At 38.8% G+C, this 23,557-nt stretch overlaps 1 protein-coding gene across 1 annotated transcript in view; it reads right to left on the bottom strand.

The window, feature by feature from the left end:
- The window catches only part of nav1a (neuron navigator 1a), a 109,254-nt gene that overhangs the window by 59,721 nt on the left and 25,976 nt on the right, over nucleotides 1-23,557 (bottom strand). Inside the window, 2 exon segments of the mRNA XM_043224092.1 lie at nucleotides 7,749-8,114; nucleotides 11,867-11,969. Of these exon segments, the coding sequence (XP_043080027.1) occupies nucleotides 7,749-8,114; nucleotides 11,867-11,969 (469 nt within the window).

The raw sequence follows: 23,557 nt of genomic DNA, 5'->3' as shown, positions 1-23,557 counted from the left end.
GAAAGAGAGAGCCGAAGAGAAACAGAGAGAGCCGTTCTGTCTCTCATCCTAGAAAGCATTAGTCATCCTCCTTCGGCAACCAAATCTCTCAATTACGCCCAAAAACCTCACACATGATGGATGACCGTGCTGCGGGGATCGTGGGATATTTTTACCTCCCTCATAGTAGTGATTTTTCTGCAGGCTGACAAGTTTCCACCCAAGCCCTCTTCAGCTTCACCTGGCTCTATCCTCACCTGAGGTTACGATCAACGCGATTTCCTTCGTGTTATTTAACAGAAAGACAAAAAGTGAATGCGATCGGGCTGAAGGCACACATGCTCAGAGCTCCGGGCCATTTTGATCGGCATGTGGCACGTCGTAAATCATTTAGCATTATTGACATTGTGCAGGTAGTTAGCATTGGTTGCGAGGAAGTGGACTCGGGGCTAATGAAGCTCTTAAACACTTTCCTACTCCTGCGGGAGTCAATTTTAGACCTTCCTAAATGTTTGGTACATTGAGAACACTGTTACGCAGTTTTGCCGTATGGGGGGAAAAAACAGCTTGAACATTCTTCGAAACATCTCTTTTTGTGCTTCACAGAAGAAAGCCAGTCATGCGGTCTTGGAAAGAGTAAATTATGTAAAAATGTTAATTATGGGGAGAATTGGATCTTTTATTTGGTCAGCTTTTACGTTGTGCCTGATTTCACCAGCAATACATTCATGACTAAACCTTGTGACGCAAACATTAAATATTAAAAAAAAAAATGTAAATGTAAAACTCTGTTAGGCAGAATAGATGTTGTGTTTCTGCCCTGAGGGGAAGCTTAGTCCAGAATAGATTGATTTCCTGCTGGGCAGGAAGCTTTGTCATGGTAACCACAGAGACGAGCCAGCTAAAGCTAAAGCTATCTCACCACTCCATGTCGAGGTGGTTATCAAAATGCAAAAATGAACATTAATGAGGTACTATTTTTTTTTGTTCTGTTGATTTTGCAATGAACAAATCTCAAAAGCTTGTCCTTTTGTCCCTTACCAAACGTCAAGGCCTGATAACGCCAAGAATGACAGCTATAACTGATTTTAACATGACAATAAATATTATTTATTGTAACTGCATGCTGCAGTTTTTTCATCTGTTGCTTTAAGTGCTTAAAAGCTCTTTAAAGTTGGGTAGATTTTGACTGTCTGTTAACGTTGCTCAAATGCATCCCCTGGAGAAAAAAATTAAGTTGATTAAATATAGTTGCTCTTTGTTGTTATAACTATAGATACTGTTTGGATCAAGTAGTTTACGTTTTAAGCAAACTTCTCCTGTTAGCGTTTTTTGGAGACTACCATGATAGACATACTTTAAAAAAATATTTAAATACTATAGCTTATTGATTTGCTAATCAAACCCCAGATAGCAAGCAGACATCGATTCAGCATCAAGTTATAGTTGTAAAGGTCATCAGAAATAATCATCCACTGTTTGTTTTGGTAATAGGAATGTTATTAGGTCGAAAATAAAACCTCTATTCAACATTGGAATAACGCAGCAGACACGTTAGGCTGAAATCATAATGTTTGTTCTATATTAAAACACGGCTGGAGATATCAAAGCTGTCAGTTCTGTTTGAATCCCACTCGAATGATTTTTTGATATTATTAAAACCCCTATTTATTAGGAATTGGGTTGTTTTAACCCAGCAGATGGATCAAATGTTTTTACCCAGTGCTGGGTTGTATTTCAGAGTGAATATCGTCTCATATACTGTCGCATTATCATCTGATTCCATTAAAGAACAGTTGATTTCTGAAAGGGCAATAAAGCATTCCCCATAAAGACTTACTTCTTATGTTTCACATTGTACAATCTAATTCAGACGGAAGTAATTGAAAAACCACTACATGTGCATTACCAAGATGTTTTGATCTATTAATTAAAAAGCAGTGTTCGTGTCACATCATTTATTCACAATTAGAGCTAATTGAAACGAGGGCCCTTGATATGTTTGTCACAACAATGGCTGTTCCCACTTAAAACCACTGACCTAAATACACACACACACACACACTCCCACATGCTCTCTCCTACGAGCCGTCTTTGTCTAGTTCAAAACCAACACGCGGCTCTGACGATGGCTTTGTGGGTCGGTGTTGCTATAGCAACAGGCGAGAGCTGCGCACGGTGGCGCCAGAAATCCCTGGCCTGCTTCAGTGAGCATGGCCACATATGAGGAACCCCCTGCTGAATCTGAAACACGTCTCCCCCCCCACGACACTTCACACACGCCTAAATCATCGCCGGCATCTGTATCTGCCCGAACAGCCCACGTTTTGTGGAGTATTCCTGACATATGAATGGAAATGAGGCGAGCAGTTGGAGAAATTCCGACACTGCAAAGCCGAACTTGGCATCTTTATGTCCCTCGAAAGTCAGGGTCCCGGAGTTTGTTTTACACCAACTCCCGGGTCTCTGAGAGGAGAGCTTATGTGTGCAGGCCTTTGTCATGCACACATATACTGGAGCCTGTATAGGGCTTTATGGGGGGTAGAGTTATGACCCCTGTCCAGAGTATGGCTGTCGATCCGGGCCGCTATGAGGCTATTGAGCACCGTGAAACAGGAACCCAATATAAACAACATCATATAAGGGTCACAAATCTCTCTGTGAAACTTCTTAGCACTGCTCCAAAACCTGGTGAGCTGCAAAATTCATAACACACTATATAGGCTGCAACTCTGTGCATCAATAACGCCTTTTTTGGCCATCTTTAAGACGAATCAGTCATGCAATTACAGCTCAGGTCTCTTTGAAAGATTGGGAAAACATTAAATTCTCCAAAGCTGGTCACCAAGCTTACGATTAAGTTTTATTACCAATGCAATCTTAATAAATGTTGTTTCTTATACTTAAAGAGAGTAAAAAAACGAAAAAGCTTATTTTTCAGGGTAGACCGGTCTATGCAGAAACCTATAAATGCATGTTTCTGGAAAAAAAGAATTATAGTGTACTATAGAGCCTACTATGATTACTTAAGTTAAACATTAAAATATCATTTAAAATTGTGGATTTTACCCAATGTTTGAGTTAAGTGTTTTTATTCAATGATACAGATTCTCACATGGTTAGCTTAGCAACCGATTAATTAAGCCGAAGCTAATAGATATATAGGGACAGTGCAGTCATATTACTTATGATATTACATATTACTTTGCAAGGAGTTTGACAGGCGATCTGAGCAACCAGATAAAATAAAATACCTTCTGATGTTCCTTCATGTTTATTTCATAATTTCATTTCTGAACTGAGTGAAATATAACTGTTTAGATTTGGAATCACCATTTATTTGAACAGACTTAAAGATTGCCTTCTCTTAAAAAAAAATCTAAAATCCACCATTTTAAATTAAATGTCACTATTTTCAAGCAGGACGTTTTTAAAATTGAATAAAATATGACTATTTATATTTAAAAACTTAACTTTTATTAATGCATACTGTAATTGAAGGACACCCACAAGAACACCTCATAGTTTTGAGGCAAAACTGTGCATTTTAGAAAGCAATATTACCTAGTTGTTGGAAAAGGATGTTTGTCCCTAAAAATGCTGTCTAGTTAGGAAGTTCACTATGTTTAGGAACACAGAGCACTTTTATAGTGCTTTCTCTATGACATTCGGAAAAAAATCCTTCCACTCACACTGTGACATAGAGGTCAGTGTTAGATGGCCATCTACCCCCTGCATATTTTGGAGCGTCTAATTACATTGCAAACAGTAGAATCAAACTGCTGTTTTGTGCATAACTTGACCCAATGGATGTAAATTTTAGGATCTAATAATACACAAGGGAAACGTTTATGAATTGAAGTCTCTGTTTGTGAGATACAGACATGTGACTCTAACTGCATATAAAAAAACAACTCTGTGTGACAAAGAACAGGATGCTGATTCTGTGAGACCACTGGGTATTGCTATATATATTTATATATTATTGACAGTCTATTAACAATGACCTTTTCCTCAAACTCTTAATTTGCTTACAAATAGTAAGACAGTTGTTAAGTTTAGGCTTTAGGATTAGGGATGTAGAACATAGTCACACGGAAAAGTTTAGCTTTATAGGTACTAGTAAACAGCCAATTCGTTAATAGTTAATAGGCATGCCAATAAGCAACTAGTTAACAGTGAGAGTTGGTCAACAGTTGGAAAACAGTTATTTCACAATACCAGTTTTTACTGTATTTTGATCAAATATTTGTATTGTGATAGAAACCACATACCAATGCACCAAGAACACCTCAGCATCACCTTTGCTAACTTTGAGCAGTTTCGTGTTCATTAATCCTCATACCCATCATCCACTGCATTCGCCTCATTACAGTAATGTGCTGAGCCGACAAAAGAAGACTAAAGGAAGATTATACAAAACTGAGGTTTTCAAACTCACTCCGTTTCCACGGCAACACACGCACACCTGGGGAGGAGATATCAGAAGGGGTTTAGATAACCAAGCTCCTACACAGCTTACAGAAATTTACATCTCCACACTGTGTGTATCCTCGAGTGCCTTATCCTACAAAGCTGCATAGCGTTTACATAACTTAAAGCAGGCCGAAACAGGCACTTTGTAGTATTTGTGCTGTCTTGAATTCTCAATCAAACAGGAGTACCTTTGAAATATAATCGTGTGTTAATCGTGTGGGGTCAAATGCCGGAGCGCGCACACACACACGTCCTGCATGCGCTCTAATGAGCTGATAACATTCACGGCCTGTCTGTGCTCAGTCACCTTGGCAACTCCACACAGACTTCAGCATGCCTCGCGCTAACAAATACAAATCAGCCGCTCGTCCCAAACGAGTCAAGCCAGACAGACGAATGGACCTCTTGAGCCGAACATCTGGCATCTGAGGAAACGCGCACAGAAATACTGCAAACTTCAGGAGACGAAATCTCCTTTCAAATTTGGCGAGGACAAGAAACAAGAGATTTTCTTCACGGTATTGATTGTAACAATGTTTCCGAACCAAGTGGGACACAATCTCTTCCTGTAAAACTGAGTTTCGGTCTTAACCAGCTGCGGCCCTATGTTCTTGTTATCTTGGTATAAGTACAGATTTCACTTTTGAGATCTCGATTTGGTTGTGATTCATCTGGGTATACTGTATTCCTGTTTCAATGTCTATTTTGCTTTTGTGAATAAATTATGTGTTTGCTAATGTTGTGAATTATACAGGACATTGTTGCAGACTGAACTATGCTTCATGGAAATCATCATTTGTTTTAGTAGTCATGCTGTGTGTTTTGGATTCATTTGATCATCATTTGTTTGTAAATCAGATCAAACTGGATGCACAGAATATTTCTTTTACAAATAACAGACATCCAATATTTCATAGTAAGCTTCTTTTTATATTTCTAATTCAAAGCATAATACTATAAGGCAGTGATCAGTGTCACATGATCTTTCTCATATCGTTCTAATATGCTGATTTGCAGCTCTCGAAACATTCTTGTAATTATCGGTGGTATCAATGCTGATTTATGTTTTCGTGGTAATGACGAATGATGATTAAGTTAAATAACAGAATTTATTTTGTAGCAATAGAAATATCTCTGCTGTCAATTTTGATCATTTTAGTGTGCTCTTGATGAATAAAAGCATCGTCCTTATCTTTGGCATTGTGCTGGGAAATATCCAAAAACCCTTATTAATATCATACATGCTCTCTAAAAATTAATTTCGGAAACTTGTGAAGCAAAGAAAATATGGTAAGAGTTTACATTAAGGTTCACACGCTTCAGACTTCTTCAGTGACCAGGCCGTGGTTGTGGAATAACCTGGCTTTAGAGATTACATTAACCCCTTCTCCTAAAAACGCATCTGCTTCCTCTGGCTCATCACACATATCCAGCTTCATATCTATGTGTTTTCATAGATGGTAGGTTAATTCGATAGCTCATGGAGTACAGAGGCAAGGAGCTCCGATTCACATCTCATGCAACTACGCTTCAACAACACAGCTGTGTAGAAGGAAGCTGAAATCACACGGTAGCATCAACAAATGCATTTTTATATCAGTCTGCATTTGTTAAAACCTAGGGTATTTTTAGGGTTGGATTTGGTGTAGGACGTATTTCCAACTTTCAGCAAAATTCCCTTGAACGTTTCACTTCTGAACCGCCGAAATACATATCTATATCAACGCAATAAAAAGTGCCAGAGTTCACATATTGAACCTGTGTTTTTGCGCCACTCAGTGGACATTTCAGAGAAACGTGTAGTAAGGTACGTAAAAACGGTGTTGCACAAAACGTGCACAGAGGTACATATTTTATAAGACCAGGTAGCAATTTAAAATCTGATTTAAAATGGTTTCTACGCCATTTTTTGTGCGTTTTTGCTTAGTTGTATCACAAAGCATTACTTCTGGAAAACACACGCAGGCTTGTTTATCGTCTTCATCCAAGCAAAACATATTGGTTTTTTATGTTAGATGGTTACCGTGATCTGCTGGAGTAGGGCACTTATTCGATCTGAAGAGGTGTCAAACAAACACAAGGTGAAGTGAACTTTCTCACTCGGCAGTGGCTCGGTGGCTGCCGGCAGCCATTCCTCATCAGACCAAACCAACAGCGCAGGTTAAGAGAGGCCAACATCAAAGCTCCGCTGACAGCTTAAACAAACATATCTCCTTTCCTCTGTAATTTCCTAGTTTTGTGTTCACACATAAACGCACACGCATTTAACACTGCATCTGCACAGCTGCAGAGAGCAGAAGGAAGGCTGCGTTCAGCAACATCGGGTGTCGTGACACTGAAAATGAGAGCCGGCTCTGCGAGGGGCCCCTCGGGGGACACAGCCAGATCTGATGAGAACCTGAAGATGACACATATGGCTCCAAAATGAGACCCTCAGCTGATTGCGACTCGATCGCTCTTTGGGGGGCCTCAGACTGACAATGAATCAGCCAATGAAATCTTTCACAATGCCACTCTCGTTGGAGATTAAAAGCACTTAATCATTGCTCAAAAGACCTCCATTTGAAAAAAAATCTAGCATCTTTAGAATTGTGCAGCTTTTTTTTAAACATTATCATTATAATGGTTTCGGAATTAATATTAAATTATAAGAAATGCTATGTTTTTCAAATAAAATATAAAATCATATAAAATATAAACTACCTTCAAAAGTTTAGGGATGCATTTATTAATTTTATTTTTTCCTTTTTTTTTCCTTAATTGAAAAACGTCACTGCTTAAAAAGGCTCCATTTATTTGATCAGACACTCAGTAAAAAAAAAAAAACATTAATACTGTGAAGTATTATTACAATTTAAAATTTTCTACATAAATATTTTTTTCATTCAATATTTCTGTGATGCAAAACTGAATTTTCAGCATCATTACTCCAGTCTTCGGTGTCACATGATCCTTCAGAAATCATTCTGCTCAAGAAACATTAACTTACAAAAAATTGTTAAAATTTTTGAGGGGATCTGTCTATGAACGAAGTAAAAAGAAAATGCATTTTTTTGGGAAAAGTAAACATTATAAATTTAAAGCATCCTTCCTAAATAAAAGTATGAATTTATTATTATATTAATTTATGAAAGTAATAATTAATTTCCTAATGATAAAACAATTAAAACCCAAACTTTTGAATAGTAGTTTATAAATGATATAATACTCTCAATAGTTCATGTGCGTTAAAGTACAATCTGTTATCATTTCACATATCTCAGCAAACAGCAAAAACAGTAATAAACACTCACCCATTGGCTAGGTCATCATCATCGACGTCTACATCGTCGTCGTCGTCGTCGTCATCTTCATCTTGTGGTTGGCTCTTGCCCGTCAGATTGGCGTCGCTGAGGAAAGCCGACTTGAGGTCGGCCAGGTCATCGTCGGCGGCGCCCAGGCCCTCGATGAGCTGGATGCGCTGCAGGTGACTGATCTGTGTTGAGGCCCGGACGGGCAGCGAGTGGGCGGCGACCCCGGAGGAGGGGGCGTCACCGGCCTGTAGACGAGGGCTGGACTGGCCTTGGCGCCAGGAAAGAGGAGACGAGCGGTTGGACAGGCTAGAGATGCTGCGGGCGTTCGTCTCATCGCTGTCATAGCACATGCTGTTCTCAATACAGCTGGAAGACAAGAGAAAGAGAAGGTGGCTAAATCCAAAGCATAGTATTTCAGTTTTGGTAATTTTCTTGTCTTGTTTATCATATTATTTAATGTGTTTATATAGCTAGTTTTTTTAAATTTTTGTTTTAGTTTTTTAAATAAATAATAAACTCAATTAAAATGACAACAAGCTAAACTTGTCAACTAGTTAAAATACAAAAAAAGTTGTTAATATTTTATTATATTCAGTTAATTATTTTGAGTTTAGTTAACTATAATTGGTGTGATGTTATCACAGATATATTTGCTGAAGTCATATTATATTACATATAGCTTTCTGCTACATCTTGCTGACAAAAAAGTCCATTCTCTACTTAATGTTATAGCTACTGTATTATGAAGCACAACTCACACAGAGGTCAGTATTTTTTTTTCCAATGTGCTTTTATGATCAGTCATTAGTCATCACTAATAAATATAATGTAGAAAGTTAACCTCTTCTGTAAAAGTGCTTTGCAAAATAAAGGACCCATTTCTGAAACTATGACTGCAAAAAAAACATATCGGCTGTTACAATTTTTTTTTAAACTGCCAAACATTGGCCAATATATTTTATGGTCATTATTTTCTTCTTTGCATGCAAAAGATATGCTCATAGCTATATAAAAATACGGTTTAACCACTTGGTTTATTTAATGATGTCCTTACTACCTTCCTGGGCCTTAAAGTGAAAGTTGTGTTACTGTCTATGGAGCTCAATAAATCTCTCAGATTCAAAAATATCTTAATTTGTCTTTCTAAGATAAACAATGGTTCTGGAACAACATGAGAGTGAGTAATTAATGCATTTTAATTTTTGGGTGAACTATCTCTTTAAGACATGCATTACTAATGCTGTGTTCGTATATAACGTTGGATTGACGTTTTCTCACTAGACAAAAAACCCTCTAAATTTTATTAAACCGGCTGATGACGCAAGTGACATGCAAGAAGTATTAAAAGAATCTGACGTGACTCATTTTCTCATTTCACCAACCACTGGCAGATGTGGCAAAAACGTAATTTTGGACTCCGTCTAGTCAGGTTTTCAGCCTGGAATTAACGTGAGAAAACCTCTTTAACTCCAGAGAGATGTTTCTGAGAGCGCAGGCGAACTCATTCGTCATACTGGATATAACTGTCGGCTTATCACACGCACCCATTTCATCAACACATCACAAAACTCATCTCGGTCTCGCACATCTCGTGGATGTATGTCCATGTAGCCTCTCATACATCACCCGTGGGGGTTCGAAGGTAAAACGCGTCCGAGGATGTTTAATTTCCTTCATGCCTGCCCCACACGCCGCTCAAGCTTTCTACAGGAAGCGAGTCGCGCACACGCTGACCCCTCGGGTGCCTTTTTTTCTGATTTTTTTAAATAGTAGGTCACGCCTTGGGCAGCTGGAGGAGCTGGCTGACCTTCTGCTGATTCAACACCCACCCATCCCTGTCCCAACTAAAGCCCTCATCTGGATAAACTCATATCCTCCTGAGCTGTGCCTGGCCTGCAGTGATTTTAATGCTCTTATTTAGTTTCCAGGTGTCCAGGTTTGGTTTTAATACTTTTAAGCCCAGCGGATGGATGGAGATTATTTCCCACTGACCTTGAGCTCAACTTTCAAAGTATGAAAAGCCTTTAAATAAAGTTTGCTCTAGTTTAAAAAAAAAAAACTGGACAATTTAAAAGAAGAATTTCGGGTTCTGTGGCACGCTGTCTATTACCACGAAACGAATCGACTCGTCGTATTTAGAGATAAAAATCATATTCGTGAAAATCAACGTAAAAGACCGGGAACTGGGAACGCGAATAAACAAGCATAGTCCATACAGAAACAGGAATACAGCTGACAGCATCTGACTCGTTTTGAACTCATATCACTCGATTGCCCACAATGCACTGCACATCATCACGCATTTCTGCAGGGATGGCTGAGGAAAACGTCCCCAGAAAAGAAGACAATGGCTTTCAGAGCAATTGACGTGAATGTGAATTATCCTCCGATAAAATGCCAGCCGCCTCTATTTGCCTGACTTTTGTGCTGAATAATGATAATGACGGCTAAATGACAGTGATTATCATTTCTTTTATCCTTCAACGGGCCCTTCTGAGAACGCTTCAATCAGAGGAAGAGAACATGACATGAAAGCAGCCATTGTTATGCATCATAAAGGACTGTAAGGCGACACAAAACACTGGCATACAGTACGTCTATTATAGAGTTCGGGTTGAGCACGCTGCAGACTATCTCTCGACAGGGGCATTAGTGTTTATGTGCAGAAGAAGCATTAAATCAGGCCAATTAGGTTAAGGTTTTAATAGAATGACTTTAAAGCTGCTGAGGCAGAGTAATTTTATACTAGGAGGCAGTGCTGAAATCACTCAGACACGCTCGGGGTAAGTGAAAGATAGAGTGGTAAGATACACTCTCTCGTAGTCCGTCTGTTCAGGTCCGTCAGAAGAGCTGGATTTGAACTTACGCGGGCCGTATGAGCACCGTGCTCAACGCGTCCACTCTGACAGCTGTTACACCACAGATTTAGTGTTTAGTTGGGCCTGTTGGTTTATAACGCGCCATCGACGGCCTCCTCGAGTGACTTCCTCTGGTTGAAGGAGTTTAAACAACACTCTCGCAAAAACATTGCCGGTAGCTGCGGTTTCCAGCCAACTAACGCAACATACTGTGTGAGGTCTAGCAGGGGTTTGTAGTTGTGGCTTTCTGATGAGAGGCTAATCCATCCTTTTGCTGTAGGGTTTGCATGTGTGTTTGTAAACCTCGGACAGCAGGAAACAGAGAGGGAGGTGCTGACGTGAGAAGGACAGAGAAACATCTGCTGCTATAGTCCACTGCTGACTGCGTTCACTTGGAGATACGTAATATTCCTTTTTAAGAATGCATTGATATTAAACTTAAAAATGCATTATTATTATTATTATTATTATTATTATTATTATACTATTTTAAAAATGTAATTTAAATCTCATACAGTACAGTATGATAAATGGAAATTAATTTTTTTAGTTTTTTAAATTTGATAACATCATTACCAATTTGAGATATTATTTTACTTTTAACACCCGATGAGTGTGATTTCATAGCATTAAATAATAATAAAATGTGAAAAAGCAAAAAAGAAAATAATAAATGGAACAAAACTTTACAATACAAAACAAGCACGCACAAAAAAAACCCACAAATACAAAACCCAACAATATAATGCAAATTAAGAAAAAAAACTAAAACAAATAATAATAATAATAATAATAATAATTTAAATCTTAAAAATAATTAACTAAAATAAACTAACCAAAATAAAAACTGAACAAAACTTTACAGTACAAAAAAAAAAAAACACAGACAAAAAAAAACAACACACGCACAAAAAACAAATACAAATTCCAACAAAAAGCAAAGCAATGCAAATAAAAAATAAAACAAATAATAATTTAAATCACAAAAATAATTAACAAAATTTTTTTTTACCAAAATGAAAACCGAACAAAACTTCATACTATTATTACTAAAAAGAACAAAAGAAAAATAAAAAAAACAACACAAACAGAAAAATAATAAAATAGCAAAACAACAGCAAAGGCAAAGAAACAACACACGAAAACCAGACAAAAAGCAAAATAAATAATTAATAATAATAAACAAAATTAATAAATAAACAAAACGTAGCACATGGTAGAAACCATCGCAGAGCAGGAAGAGTAGAGCGCCCCCTGTACCTGTGGCTGAGCTGCGACCCCCGTAAGCTGGACATGGTATCTTCCAGGTTCTGCCGGAGGTCGAGGACATTCTGAACGGTGCGTTTCCTCTGGGACTCGGGATCTGCAGGAAAGAGCAGAGGAGAGGATGAGCGGACGGTTAATGCAGCCATTTAGCTGCGATGTGCCCATACATACACAAACACACCCATCCATGCGCATTAAGATTTAACGCTTTGTGGAGAAGAGCCAACAGAAACATTAATGTATAGATGCACGTTATCGAGCCGTGGTCCACGTCTCCACTCACTCACGTACAGCATCTCGGTTTTCAGGAACAACACACAAACGCCTTTCTCTCGCGCTGTAAGAGCGCAGAGCTCCGAAGCGGTGGAACATGACGATTCAGCAAGTGGGCAGCATTTCAGGCAGCACTAGAATGAATTAAACATTACATTTCCGGCCTGCCAACATGCCAAAAGCTCTCTGAGCTACTGTGCTAGCGAGCTCACTTAAACAGGACTTTAGTATTTATAAAAGGTCTCCTTTCAGTTTAATTGCTTTCTTTATTTAGGCAAATGTGCTTATACAGATTTATTTGACATTCTAGCTGTAAAACTGTTGGGAATTGCATTATACGTCTTAAGTCTGACATGTCGAAAACTGTTTTAAAACTGCTGACAGTAAAAGTGCCGTATTTCGTCTAATCAGCCTCCCACCCTAAAAAAAACAGTGCCGTTGTAAGTGTCAGATCATAAAACCACACAGCGCAGTTTATAAAGAGCTTCCTTTCTGTTTATCGGTTCATCGGTTTGGCTTCACGCACACATATGGAATGAGATTCTCAGATACTGCCTATAATTAATACCAAAAACGGAATTAAATATATACTGATAGTTTTATACATTAGCATGCTACACTGTTGTCAAATGTTTAACTTAGCACGTCCGCTTATATCTTTTTAGATAAAAATGTCAAATGAGCTACCAACACATATGTTGGTTGACATTAAGGTTTATGGGCAGCAAGTTTTTAAAAACAACTAAAAAGATTTCACTGAGAAATTCTCAACATTATCCAACTTTGTTAAATCCAGCATGTCACTGTTACAACTTCGCGTAGAAGTCAACTAATCAGAGCGGAATTAGTGAAGCACTGCAATTTTGGCAAGCATGCAGGCATACAGACAAATAATCAGTTTTTGTAAAACGGTTGTTACATGCTTTGACTGTTTGACGTCTCTGCAAAACAAAACAAAAAAATAGTTTTAACGAAATTTATTTACTGACCAAAACAGTTCTCTGATGACATGTTTTGACTGGGGTAAGTCTCTGCAAAAAACAAGACTGGAAAAACCACCAACTTAGAAAAAAGGAACCAATCACTGAGCAAAAAAAAAATCTATTTCAGTGTTTCAGTAATCAGTAACGACTTCATACACAATACACTTGCGCCACTCTATGCTAACGCAGAAACAAGAGTCTATTTGTCAGCATTAGTCTGTACCTGTCCCTGCCACCTCGCCTCCCTCCCAAAACCTGATCGCTCACACCATCTTGTACGTTTCCCCTGGGGAGTGTTAATCCTGAAGCTTGACCAGTCAGCACAGCAAGACTCCATCCCAAACCCTCTGTAATGACATCCAGACTGGCATTAGTCAAAGTCCAAGTCTTAATTCACTTTAATCTTCACCATAGAAAAATGATTTGTGTGTGTTTGTGAGGGTGTGTGTAGTGGATCAGTGCAACACATGGAGGTGGCCCATGGCTTTGTGATGAAAATGGAGAACCCCCCCCCCTGAGCCCCCCTGTGGAGTGTCTCTTCATTCAGGCATAATCTCATACAATTAGACTCATGAAATACAATGAGTCTCCCGGAGTGGTTCAAACGGGCTGCTCTGTAAGTTAGGCTGCTGATGAGGGTGCTTTAATTTACAGTTTGGTTTATACTGTACATAACAGCAGTCTTCTACATTGGTCATTGCTATGTCATGCTATGCTCTTTCTTAAAGACTTTTAGTACTACATTAGTGCTGTCAAAACATTTAATCAACAATATTTACATGCGTATGCATTTATATATTTATGTTATATATAAATATATTCATTATTACAGTACTACTTTTTTTTACCCCTTCTACAAATAATACTATATATATTTCATCAAAAATATCTTGATTTGTGTTTCGAAGATGAAGGTCTTATAGCTTTGGAATGACACATGGGTGAGTAATTTTCTTTTTTTTTCCCACTTTGGGTGATCTATCCGATTAACACGACAACACTGGCTCAACCAGCAGTGTAATTTTGAGTCAAACCAATGACAGTTTGGAATCCTGTTGCCAAATATTTTATTTCATTACTTTACACCATTCCTTTGGATATTACATACATCACCGCTAATTTAGCAATTCTTGTGTCGCAAAAGCACAGATGAGTTGAATTTAAAGCAGGCTGACCATGATCCCCCATTGACAAGATGACAGTGATGGTGTCTACAACAGTCTGCGGCTGAAAGGGCCATTAACTCTCTGTGATAGCATACAGCATTAAGCCGTGAGAGGGTAATTACCAGAAAATGGACAGATTTGAGAGAACATGTTGGATTCAGTGGACCTTTTACACCCAAAATATGCACTGCAGATTTGCTTCCATTACTAGCTGGATTTAGATTTCATATCTGTCACATAAAGCATACGTTCTGAAGCATTATTTGAGTCCAAAAACAACATGTGTAACTGTAGTCACTGAGTTTCCTCGCAGTAATATGGAACCATGCACGGATCGCTCCAGTTGGCAAGCGGATACATGTGAATTGTCCTGTTGAGCTCTGGTGTAATAAAAGGAGACTGAGAAGATCATCACACTTCCACCCCCACGCCTACAGACCCCTACGGGTCAGTCCAGCTGGTCAGTGCTGGAATGACCTATGCAGTGAGAGAGAGGTCATGAACCGATGAGGTGTCCATCACCCTGACGGTTGTAGTCTAAGCACGGCCAGTCTGGCAACACCACTCAATACTGCAATGATGGCGAGAAACACGCTCACTAAAACATATCACATTGATTTCACCATTAAGAGGTGTGACATATAAGAACTATTGATTTCAGTGGCTTTGGGAATTAGCTCAATACTGGGATGATTGAGCCGCTGAACCTACATGAGCCATGTGTCGATCAAAGTGGGCAAGCTGTTCACATTTGAAAACTGGGGGGGGTGCCAGATAAATATTCATTCAATTATGTGTGTTGTTGTAAAACTTAATCCTAAATATCACATTGCAACACATCAGTATTTGGGCTAGTAATCATACTAAAACAATAACCTCAAGACCCTAGCAATTACCAAGAACACCATAGCACTGATCTGGAAATCACTCAGAACAATCTAGCAACGGTGTACCAACAACTTAAAAACCACAAAAAACACATAGCAACTAACAACAACATAGTAACCAATGGAACACCTTAGCAACACCCTAGAAACTAGCCTAAACACCACTGGCCTGGCAATCACCAAGAACAGTCTAACATCCATGCAGAGCAACATCTTTGGCAACCATCCTGAAACATTAACAACCACTTAGAAAAACACCAGAACATCTTAGCGACAGCCTAGAAAACTAAACTTCACTGGCCTGGCAGTCAACCAAAACAGTCTAACAACCATGTAGCAACATCCTACCAACCACCCTGAACACCAGTGGCCTGCCAACACTCTAACAACCAACAGATCACCACATATACGGTATAGCAACACCGCGTCAACTACCCTAAATATAAGTAACAGCCATTTAGCAACCACCCTGAACAAAACTGGCCTGGTAATCACCCGGAATACTCTTAACAACCATGCAGCAGCACCTTAGCAACCAACAAAACACTATAGTAACTGCATAGAAATCATGGCAAACACACTAACAACCACCAGAAAAGGAACCGCATATGCCTTGGCAAACATCCAAAGTTTTACACAAGCAAACAAAACACATATTTTGCAGAAAATGTGTCATCAGCGAGACCTTGTATAACCAATAGAAACCCTCAATCAAATCTACATTTTTAGGATCGTTCAGACTACTGCTTGGGTATCATATCTGATACCCTACACTAGATGGCACACATGCTTGGCTGAATCAGCACTTTAAAGACTGGCACTCCATCCAAAATGCCCAAGAGTCACATTCATTCACTGAGCAGTAGTAGTTAAAATCATATTAGACACACTTGAATCGACCACTCTAGGACAGCTCATTTCATTTGTGCATGATTTAAATCCGTTCCTCTCTGCATTCATCCTGATGAATATGCCAGCAGGGCAACCAAAACTTGCAACAGAAAAACATTGGGAGGGGGTGTAGCTTTTTCCAGTGATTATTGTACTATAATAAGAGGAATTGTTATGTCTTAATTAAAGATGTTTTCTCAGAGAAGGCAAGGAAAGCTGTTTCCTTTAAAATCTGGATTAGAAAATAATGACTGAGAGGAACTTATAGTCACTCTTCAACAGACAGACTGCTTAAAAAATAAACAACTCATGGGACTTTACCTCATTTCACACACCACCAATCTCAACGCTTTGAAAGTTAGGTTACATGGGTTTTCTGTAACACTGTCTGTGTGTGCTGATGGAAACAGAAAGAGAAGCTCTGTAAAAACCCTTTTTGTCCATGTTCAGTCATGCAACCACCTCTGATCTTCAGTCATATGACTTACAGTGCAGACTGAAGAGCATTAAATAATTATTAAGCATTTCTCGCCAGCTTTAGCTGGTGCCCTTCCTGACGCAAATGTCTGCTCTTGGATCCAAAACAGGGATGTATAACCCACTACATCCTGAAACAAAAGACATCAGCCGCTGTAGAAAGGGGGGCTCCTCTCCAATCCCTCCGCTGCATCTAATCGATTCCACGCGGTTGTTAAGCACAGCTCTCGTTTATGGTAATTAAAGCCTTCCCGCTACAGGGGTGAGGTTGACGGAAAGGTCCAAGACCATCAGACTTCCTGTTTTCCAAATCGGCCCAGACCCAGAGGACCCAGCTGCAGCCGGGGCGAGGGAATGAGGAAATTAGGGATGCAAATTTCACCCCCCATCGCAAGTACGTTCCCAGGGGAGAAAGCTAATGAATCAAGGCTAGCTGGTTAAATGTGGCTGGGGGGGACTGCAGTACACCTGCCTCCCCCTCTTTACACCCTCATCTACTTGTGAGAGAAAGAGTTGAAAGCAGCCGCTAACAGCAATTCAGCCCTTCTCTTTTCTCAGTCTATTCAGGAGTATACAAGTTGATTCAGGACTGTCCATGGAAAAGCAGAGACACTGGGAGAATTCTAATGGTACATGCTTTGAAAGAAAAAGTGGCATCAGGCCGACAAGCAGAGAACCAACAGTAGCTTAGTTGGCGTGTTACAATAATATATTGCGAAGACAAAGGACTGGAAGCTTCTGAAGGAATGAGAAGACTCTACTGTATATTTAGCTCAAAAGAGAACACAATAAAACAAAGGCTGTAAAGTGTGTTGCATTCTAATGGGAAATGCTAAACCCACATAAAGAACTTGTCAAATGCTTGGATTGGCATAGTCACACCTCATTTAATGGGGTTTAAAAATGACCCTCTATCACAGGATGAAAGATTAACAGTAATCCCATAATTATAGTTAGCGTAAAATTGGGATTTATGAGGCTCTAGAACTTGAACTATGATTTCATGGTCTCTATTGTTGGGAAAAGTTCAGAGACAGGGAACAGATCACTGCCCAGTGGACAGCTAGATGTGGTTTGCAAAATGTGGACACTGAGAACACAGCTCTACATTGAGGACGACCTCCCACAAAGGGTCAGTTAAATGAGATCACAGATTTTAATGAAAAGTAGTAAGTCATGCATGCTAACTCTAATGACCGAATCTTCTGGATCTGCTCCAAATTCTTGGACCTCTAGTCTTCAGTAAAGGTGAGAGGCGTAGAAGGCAAATCGCAGAACTTTCAAGACATTGTTTCAGAGACTAACCTAATATTACAACATCTAAATCCTAGATCATTAAGTGTTTTCATCTCTGGAATGCACTACCAACTTAGAGCTCTATCTGAACCTGAGGCTGCCACATGCTTAAAAGACAGACAGTGTCTTCCTAATGAGCAACTGAAGCATAGCCTGTCAATAAAGAAGCTAATAGGGTGAAGACAGATGCTTACTGGAACCATCTTCTGCCTTTCTGAGAATGCTTTAAGAGCAAGAAGCAAAACGGACAGAGTAAATGGACGTCATAGAGTGCTGAAAGCTCAGAGAAGAATGTTTTGGCAGAAATAGGCCACTCTTCTAAGAGGTCTTGTCTGGAAAGTGTGCAAAACCAAGCACAGTGTGGAGCTCTTGCAGAATCCATCAGTCTTTATAAATGATGGTCAATTTCCATGCATTAATGTTTTCATTTTCCATATTTTATTACCAGAGCCGAGGAACAGATGATGTTTAATTGGTTAATTAGGGTATACTGGGTGACAGGGATCTAAATAAGGCCAAATGAATCCCAAAGGGATGTTAATAGAGTTTAATAGTGTAGCATTGTGCCAGAGAAACATTTGTCGCTACTTTGACTAACAATGCACTGCAATGCTCTTAAATTACTGAGTAATAATCCATTTCAGATTCATTTGTGGTTTAGGGGAAAGGGTATGGTTTCAACCTTCTCCACCATAAGTTTGTTACATTTCCAGTTTACCTTATAACTCTGTTTTTCAGTTCTACTCCTCTATTCAAGTCAGGGTGCTTAGAGACAAAGTAGTGACCTCGGCAACATGAAAACAGGAAGACACGCACACATGCAAGCACGCCGCATCTGGTGAATGAAGGGATTCTTAAATAACAATGGAGTGTCCTGCAGACGCTTTGGCCAAATGGTAGAAGACACACCGCAGGAAATGAGAAGACAGAGTGGAATATCCGCACAAAAATCACAATAATATCCTTGGGGAATAACTACAGAGAGGAAAGAAAGCTGTGATGCTCTGGTCTTATGCTGGTGTTGTTTCCAGAAAGTATTATAAGACTTCCTTATCTTGCATCACTTATGTTGCAATCCCATTACACATTTTTTAGAAGAAAACTGTTTGCAAAACCATGCAAAAGGCCAGACTGAATGAGAACAGCTGAGAAAGTGTTGCCAATGAAGCAGACCTACTGCTATGACAAATCTGATTTGAAGTTCAGAGGTATTCAGCCAAGAAAGCAGAGCGAAGGGTTTTCTCGAAGGGCAGGGAAAATTTAAGGGACATTTGAATGTAATAAAGTCAGACACAACACTGCATCCACCCTTCTGGACACAAAGTCTGCGCCCCTAACAAAATAAGACCTTTTCTATTGTCACCTTGAAGAAGATGGCTTCCTATGCATGAATGTGAATCTTTCATAACGAAGGGAAATACCCTTTCTAAACTTAGAGCTCTCAGAAGACTGCAAGAATCTTTTTACAATATGTATTGTTGTTTTTGACATTTATTATAACATGCCATTAAAAAAAATGTCCTCAACTGGTCAAACTTAAAGGAATATTACAGGTTCAATACAAGCTAAATTGACACCACATTTGTATTATTTGCATTGACTACAAAATAAAATAAGACTACAAAATAAAATAAATATATATAAATATGGTGGACAGGAAAACTGGACAATAGTCGTAAAATCACAATGCATCATAAAATATCATAAAATTCATAGTTTATTTCTTGTGTCTGTACTATTGAAACTATACTTTAACGTGTATAGATTATTTTTATAATTTATTTTTAATAATATATATTTTTAAGTAATATTACTTGTGTTGATTGCGTGTAAAGCAATAGTTCACCCAAAAATGAAAATTCTGTCATCATTTACTCACCCTCAAGTTGTTACAAAAACTGCAAAACACAAAGGAAAATATTTTTTAAAAAGTAACCAGGCTTTTTTGGGTCACCATTGACTTGATAGACAAATATACTATGGAAGTCAATGGTGACTCAAAACAGCCTGTTTACAAACTTTCTTCCTCCGTGTTCAGCAGAACAAGGAAATTCATACAGGTTTGGAACTACTTAAGGGTGAGTAAATGATGACAGAATTTTCATTTCTGGGTGAACTATTCCTTTAACTCTGAACTCAGGGACTTGGAGTTGGAGGTGAGGAATCCCTTCATGCCCAGGGGCAGGGAAGTGTGAACTGGGAGCGATGCCCAGACAACTGCATGGGTTATAAACTGACTGGCGCAGAGAAGCCTCCAACACCACAGCTGCATCTCCGGCAAGCCTCTCAGGAGTTGAGGAGGTCTACCCAGCTGTTGTTGGGACCAATCTCTGCACGTATGACCAGCAGACAGTTTGTCAACAGAGAGAGAGTTGTAAAAAAGGTCCATGTGGAACAATGTTTTCTTGCCAAAGATTGAGCACAAGTGTTGCTTAATGTCTTCTGAAGCTCAAGGAGGCAAGAGGTGGTGCAATGCTGTGTGACAAACAAAAACATCATAACTCTGAAATGACCTCAGGCCAGAGTGATCCCATCACACCATGCAGGGTCAAAGAGACCAGCTGTGGAACTGGAGACCATGTGTGGAGGGAACACGAGATCAACTGCTTTTTTCCGCTTAGGGGTAAAATGTTTGCTTTTAACAAGGGCTCTCCAGTCTTCTTCTCAATGCAAAGATGAGGAGATCTGGCAGGTCTAACACAGAGTTGTATTCAACAGAGAGGACATTATTATTCTTAATGTTTTAAGAATCCCAAAAATTCTTCTAGAGTATGTAGAAAGAACAGGCCACTTTTTAACACTTATTTTATTTGCAAAAATCATAGAAAAAGAGAAAAGGGAGCAAATGTGAACATATCTACTTACAACAGAATTCACATGTGATTCATGAAATAATCTCATCGTACAAATTATTGCACATTGATAAATGTGGCAGATGAAAACAATCGTTATTTAAATATCACGCCCCTAAACCCCCCCCTGTATTAGAAGCCTCGCCCCTACAGTTTATTACACAAAGAAACAAAGCCCGGCCAAAAAGAGGAAGTGATAGTTTATCTTACCCCAAAAACACCCGTTTACCTTGTAATTGCAAACAATTAAGTTGCATTCAAATGAAATTTACATGTATATTTAAATATTAGTTAATATAAACATTATAGCCTTTTTTCCTCAATCTACAACAAATATAAGTAAAAATAAGTCTCAAATTACTTTATCAGGCATTATAGGCAAGATGAGATGAAAATGAGACTAATCGACCAATCAGTGTAGATTGGAAGGTTCAAAACAGGGGTTTACAAAAGGAGGGGTTTGGAAAAATTACTCATTGAAGGAATCTTTTGGGAGTCGTTGAGCAAGTAAGGTCAAATTAAAAGCATATTATAAGACAATGAAAGCATTTTTGGCCTTGGATGCAGCAACCTGTTGTTGGGGACTCCCAAAACTACGATACAAACCTTTTATTACCTATAAAAGGGGCATTCCTAGGCAATATCATCAGATATAAGAAGGACACCACCTAAATATAATAGAAACAGCGGTAACTCTTTTTACTTTGGTAAAGATGGCATGACAAAACTACCGGACCTATACTCTGTCCGGAAATATTTGTCAACGCTAACAGATGCACGATTAACAGATGCACAATCTGGCTGGATTTTCATCATCTCTGAATCTTTTTAAAGACAGTATACTTACATTTCATTCTCAGGCCATTGATTAAACAGGAGACAAGACAAGACAACTCTAAGCCTCAACTGACATGCCAATGCATGGATATGGATGTCTGAGAGAATTCAAATAAAGTCTCTGAGGTGAACCCGGTCTCAATCTGTTCAACCTCGCATCTTATCCTTAACCGAACCTAGACTCTAATGTGTTTGCGGCCACCAATATGCTCAATGTTCATGGAGAATCGAAAAGCGTTGGGATGTTTGACTTTATAATGGCTTATGTAAAGATGCGGTGGCAGCTGTGTGCTTTATTGCCGGTGACAAACAACACATCTGTGGCAAAGACCAACAATTTCATTCTCCCAGTGTTTACTCTAGACCACTGGATGTGATCATTCATAATGAAGTTTCAACTGACTTGCTCCTCTGCAACAGCTCTGCTCCAGACCCTAGTGAGCATCGAGTTTCATACATTGGCAGGTAATGTGTAAGTAATTCATTTTTAACAAAACCTGGCAATTTGAGTAAATATTAGCACTGGGTACCATTGGCAATTTGACAAAGCAGAACAGAGTTTGTTTGTACGCTATAGTTGAATAGAAATGCAAGCTCGCTGGCATTTAGCAGATAAATAATTAACATCGCTTCTTTCTTATCAGTAATACAAAAGCAGTTTGAATTTTACTAACCACTAGTGACTATTTGTAGAAAGAGTTGATTTCTTGCCCTTTATTCACACAGTCAAACATAAGATATGTCCTCACATAAAACTGAGAAAAGCTTACACAATCATTTCCCCACGAGTGTTTTAAGCAGCCAACATCCAGGATATACGACAGGAAAACGGAATGGTGTTTATGTGGTGTTTTCTAACGACTAAAAAAAAAAAAAAAAAAAAAAAAGGCTGTAACGGCTGAGGCCATCTCAGCCACAAAACAATTAAGGCCTTCAAAAACACAACTGTGCCGCTACTGTGCATAAACCACCCCTTCACTTAAAAAAACAAAATGGACATTTGAGGAAGACCCACAAAGCAGCTCTCACTTAACAGACATAAAACAGACTAAATATGCATCCAAGAGTTGAACATTTTACATGGAAATACACTGGAAAGTATTGCTCTTTTGAGAGCTATTTTACAACACGCTTAAATATAGGGCTGAGCTGAAGCTCATGTTCGTTGACGACAAATTTTGTGCTTAACAGGCTGCAATTGCAGACATAAGGACATAACCCATACATTTCATAATATTTCTGGATGTTTTAAGAGATAAATTGACATTATTTCCATGTCGCATGCTAGAATAAATAAGCGAGTTCCTTCTGCTCCTCGGCTTTGCAGACATGCAGAAATTCGATTAGGACTTAGATTGCATTAGTCGCACGCAGCATGCTGAGGCATGGAGATGTTGGTCATGACAGTAATCACATTACGAATCTGTTGGCCGTCAAAACAGCACACAAGTCATCGTCTCCTTGCTAACAAAATGGAGGCAGTTGGGTTGTGCGCGTTTTCATGTTAACAGAGGTGGACGAATCAGAACTTGACCTTTATTTGCAGTTCCACTTTCAATTCCTATTTTTGCCGTGTTTTGTTACTTTTGTGCCATTTAGTCATCAGATTCAGATTTGGTGGATGGATCTTAAAACATAAAAATAACTCATTCTAACGCGCGAACAATAAATGCACTTGAATTTTACAATTCATTATACAAATCTATGATTCACTGAAATACTGAAATGACATAATAGATTTTGAATATTTTACAGTTGATAAATAAAGATTTTGATATACCAACTAGAGTTTGCTTTTACCATGATTAAGCTAATACCTATTTACTATTTAGTAAATAGTATACAATTTGTTTTGTTGTCTTTATTATTATTTTTATTTGGCTGAATTATAGGTGTGTGTGTGTGTGTGTGTGTGTGTGTGTGTGTGTGTGTGTGTGTGTATGCACACAGTATATACAGGTTACAATGTTAGTACTGCCCTCTTCCTTAAGTATAAATGTGAAGTTACATTATAATTTTACTT

Source organism: Puntigrus tetrazona, chromosome 23 (assembly GCF_018831695.1).
Source record: "Puntigrus tetrazona isolate hp1 chromosome 23, ASM1883169v1, whole genome shotgun sequence".
In the NCBI taxonomy this organism is placed as follows: Eukaryota; Metazoa; Chordata; class Actinopteri; order Cypriniformes; family Cyprinidae; genus Puntigrus; species Puntigrus tetrazona.
This window is presented reverse-complemented; position numbering and strand designations above follow the sequence as displayed.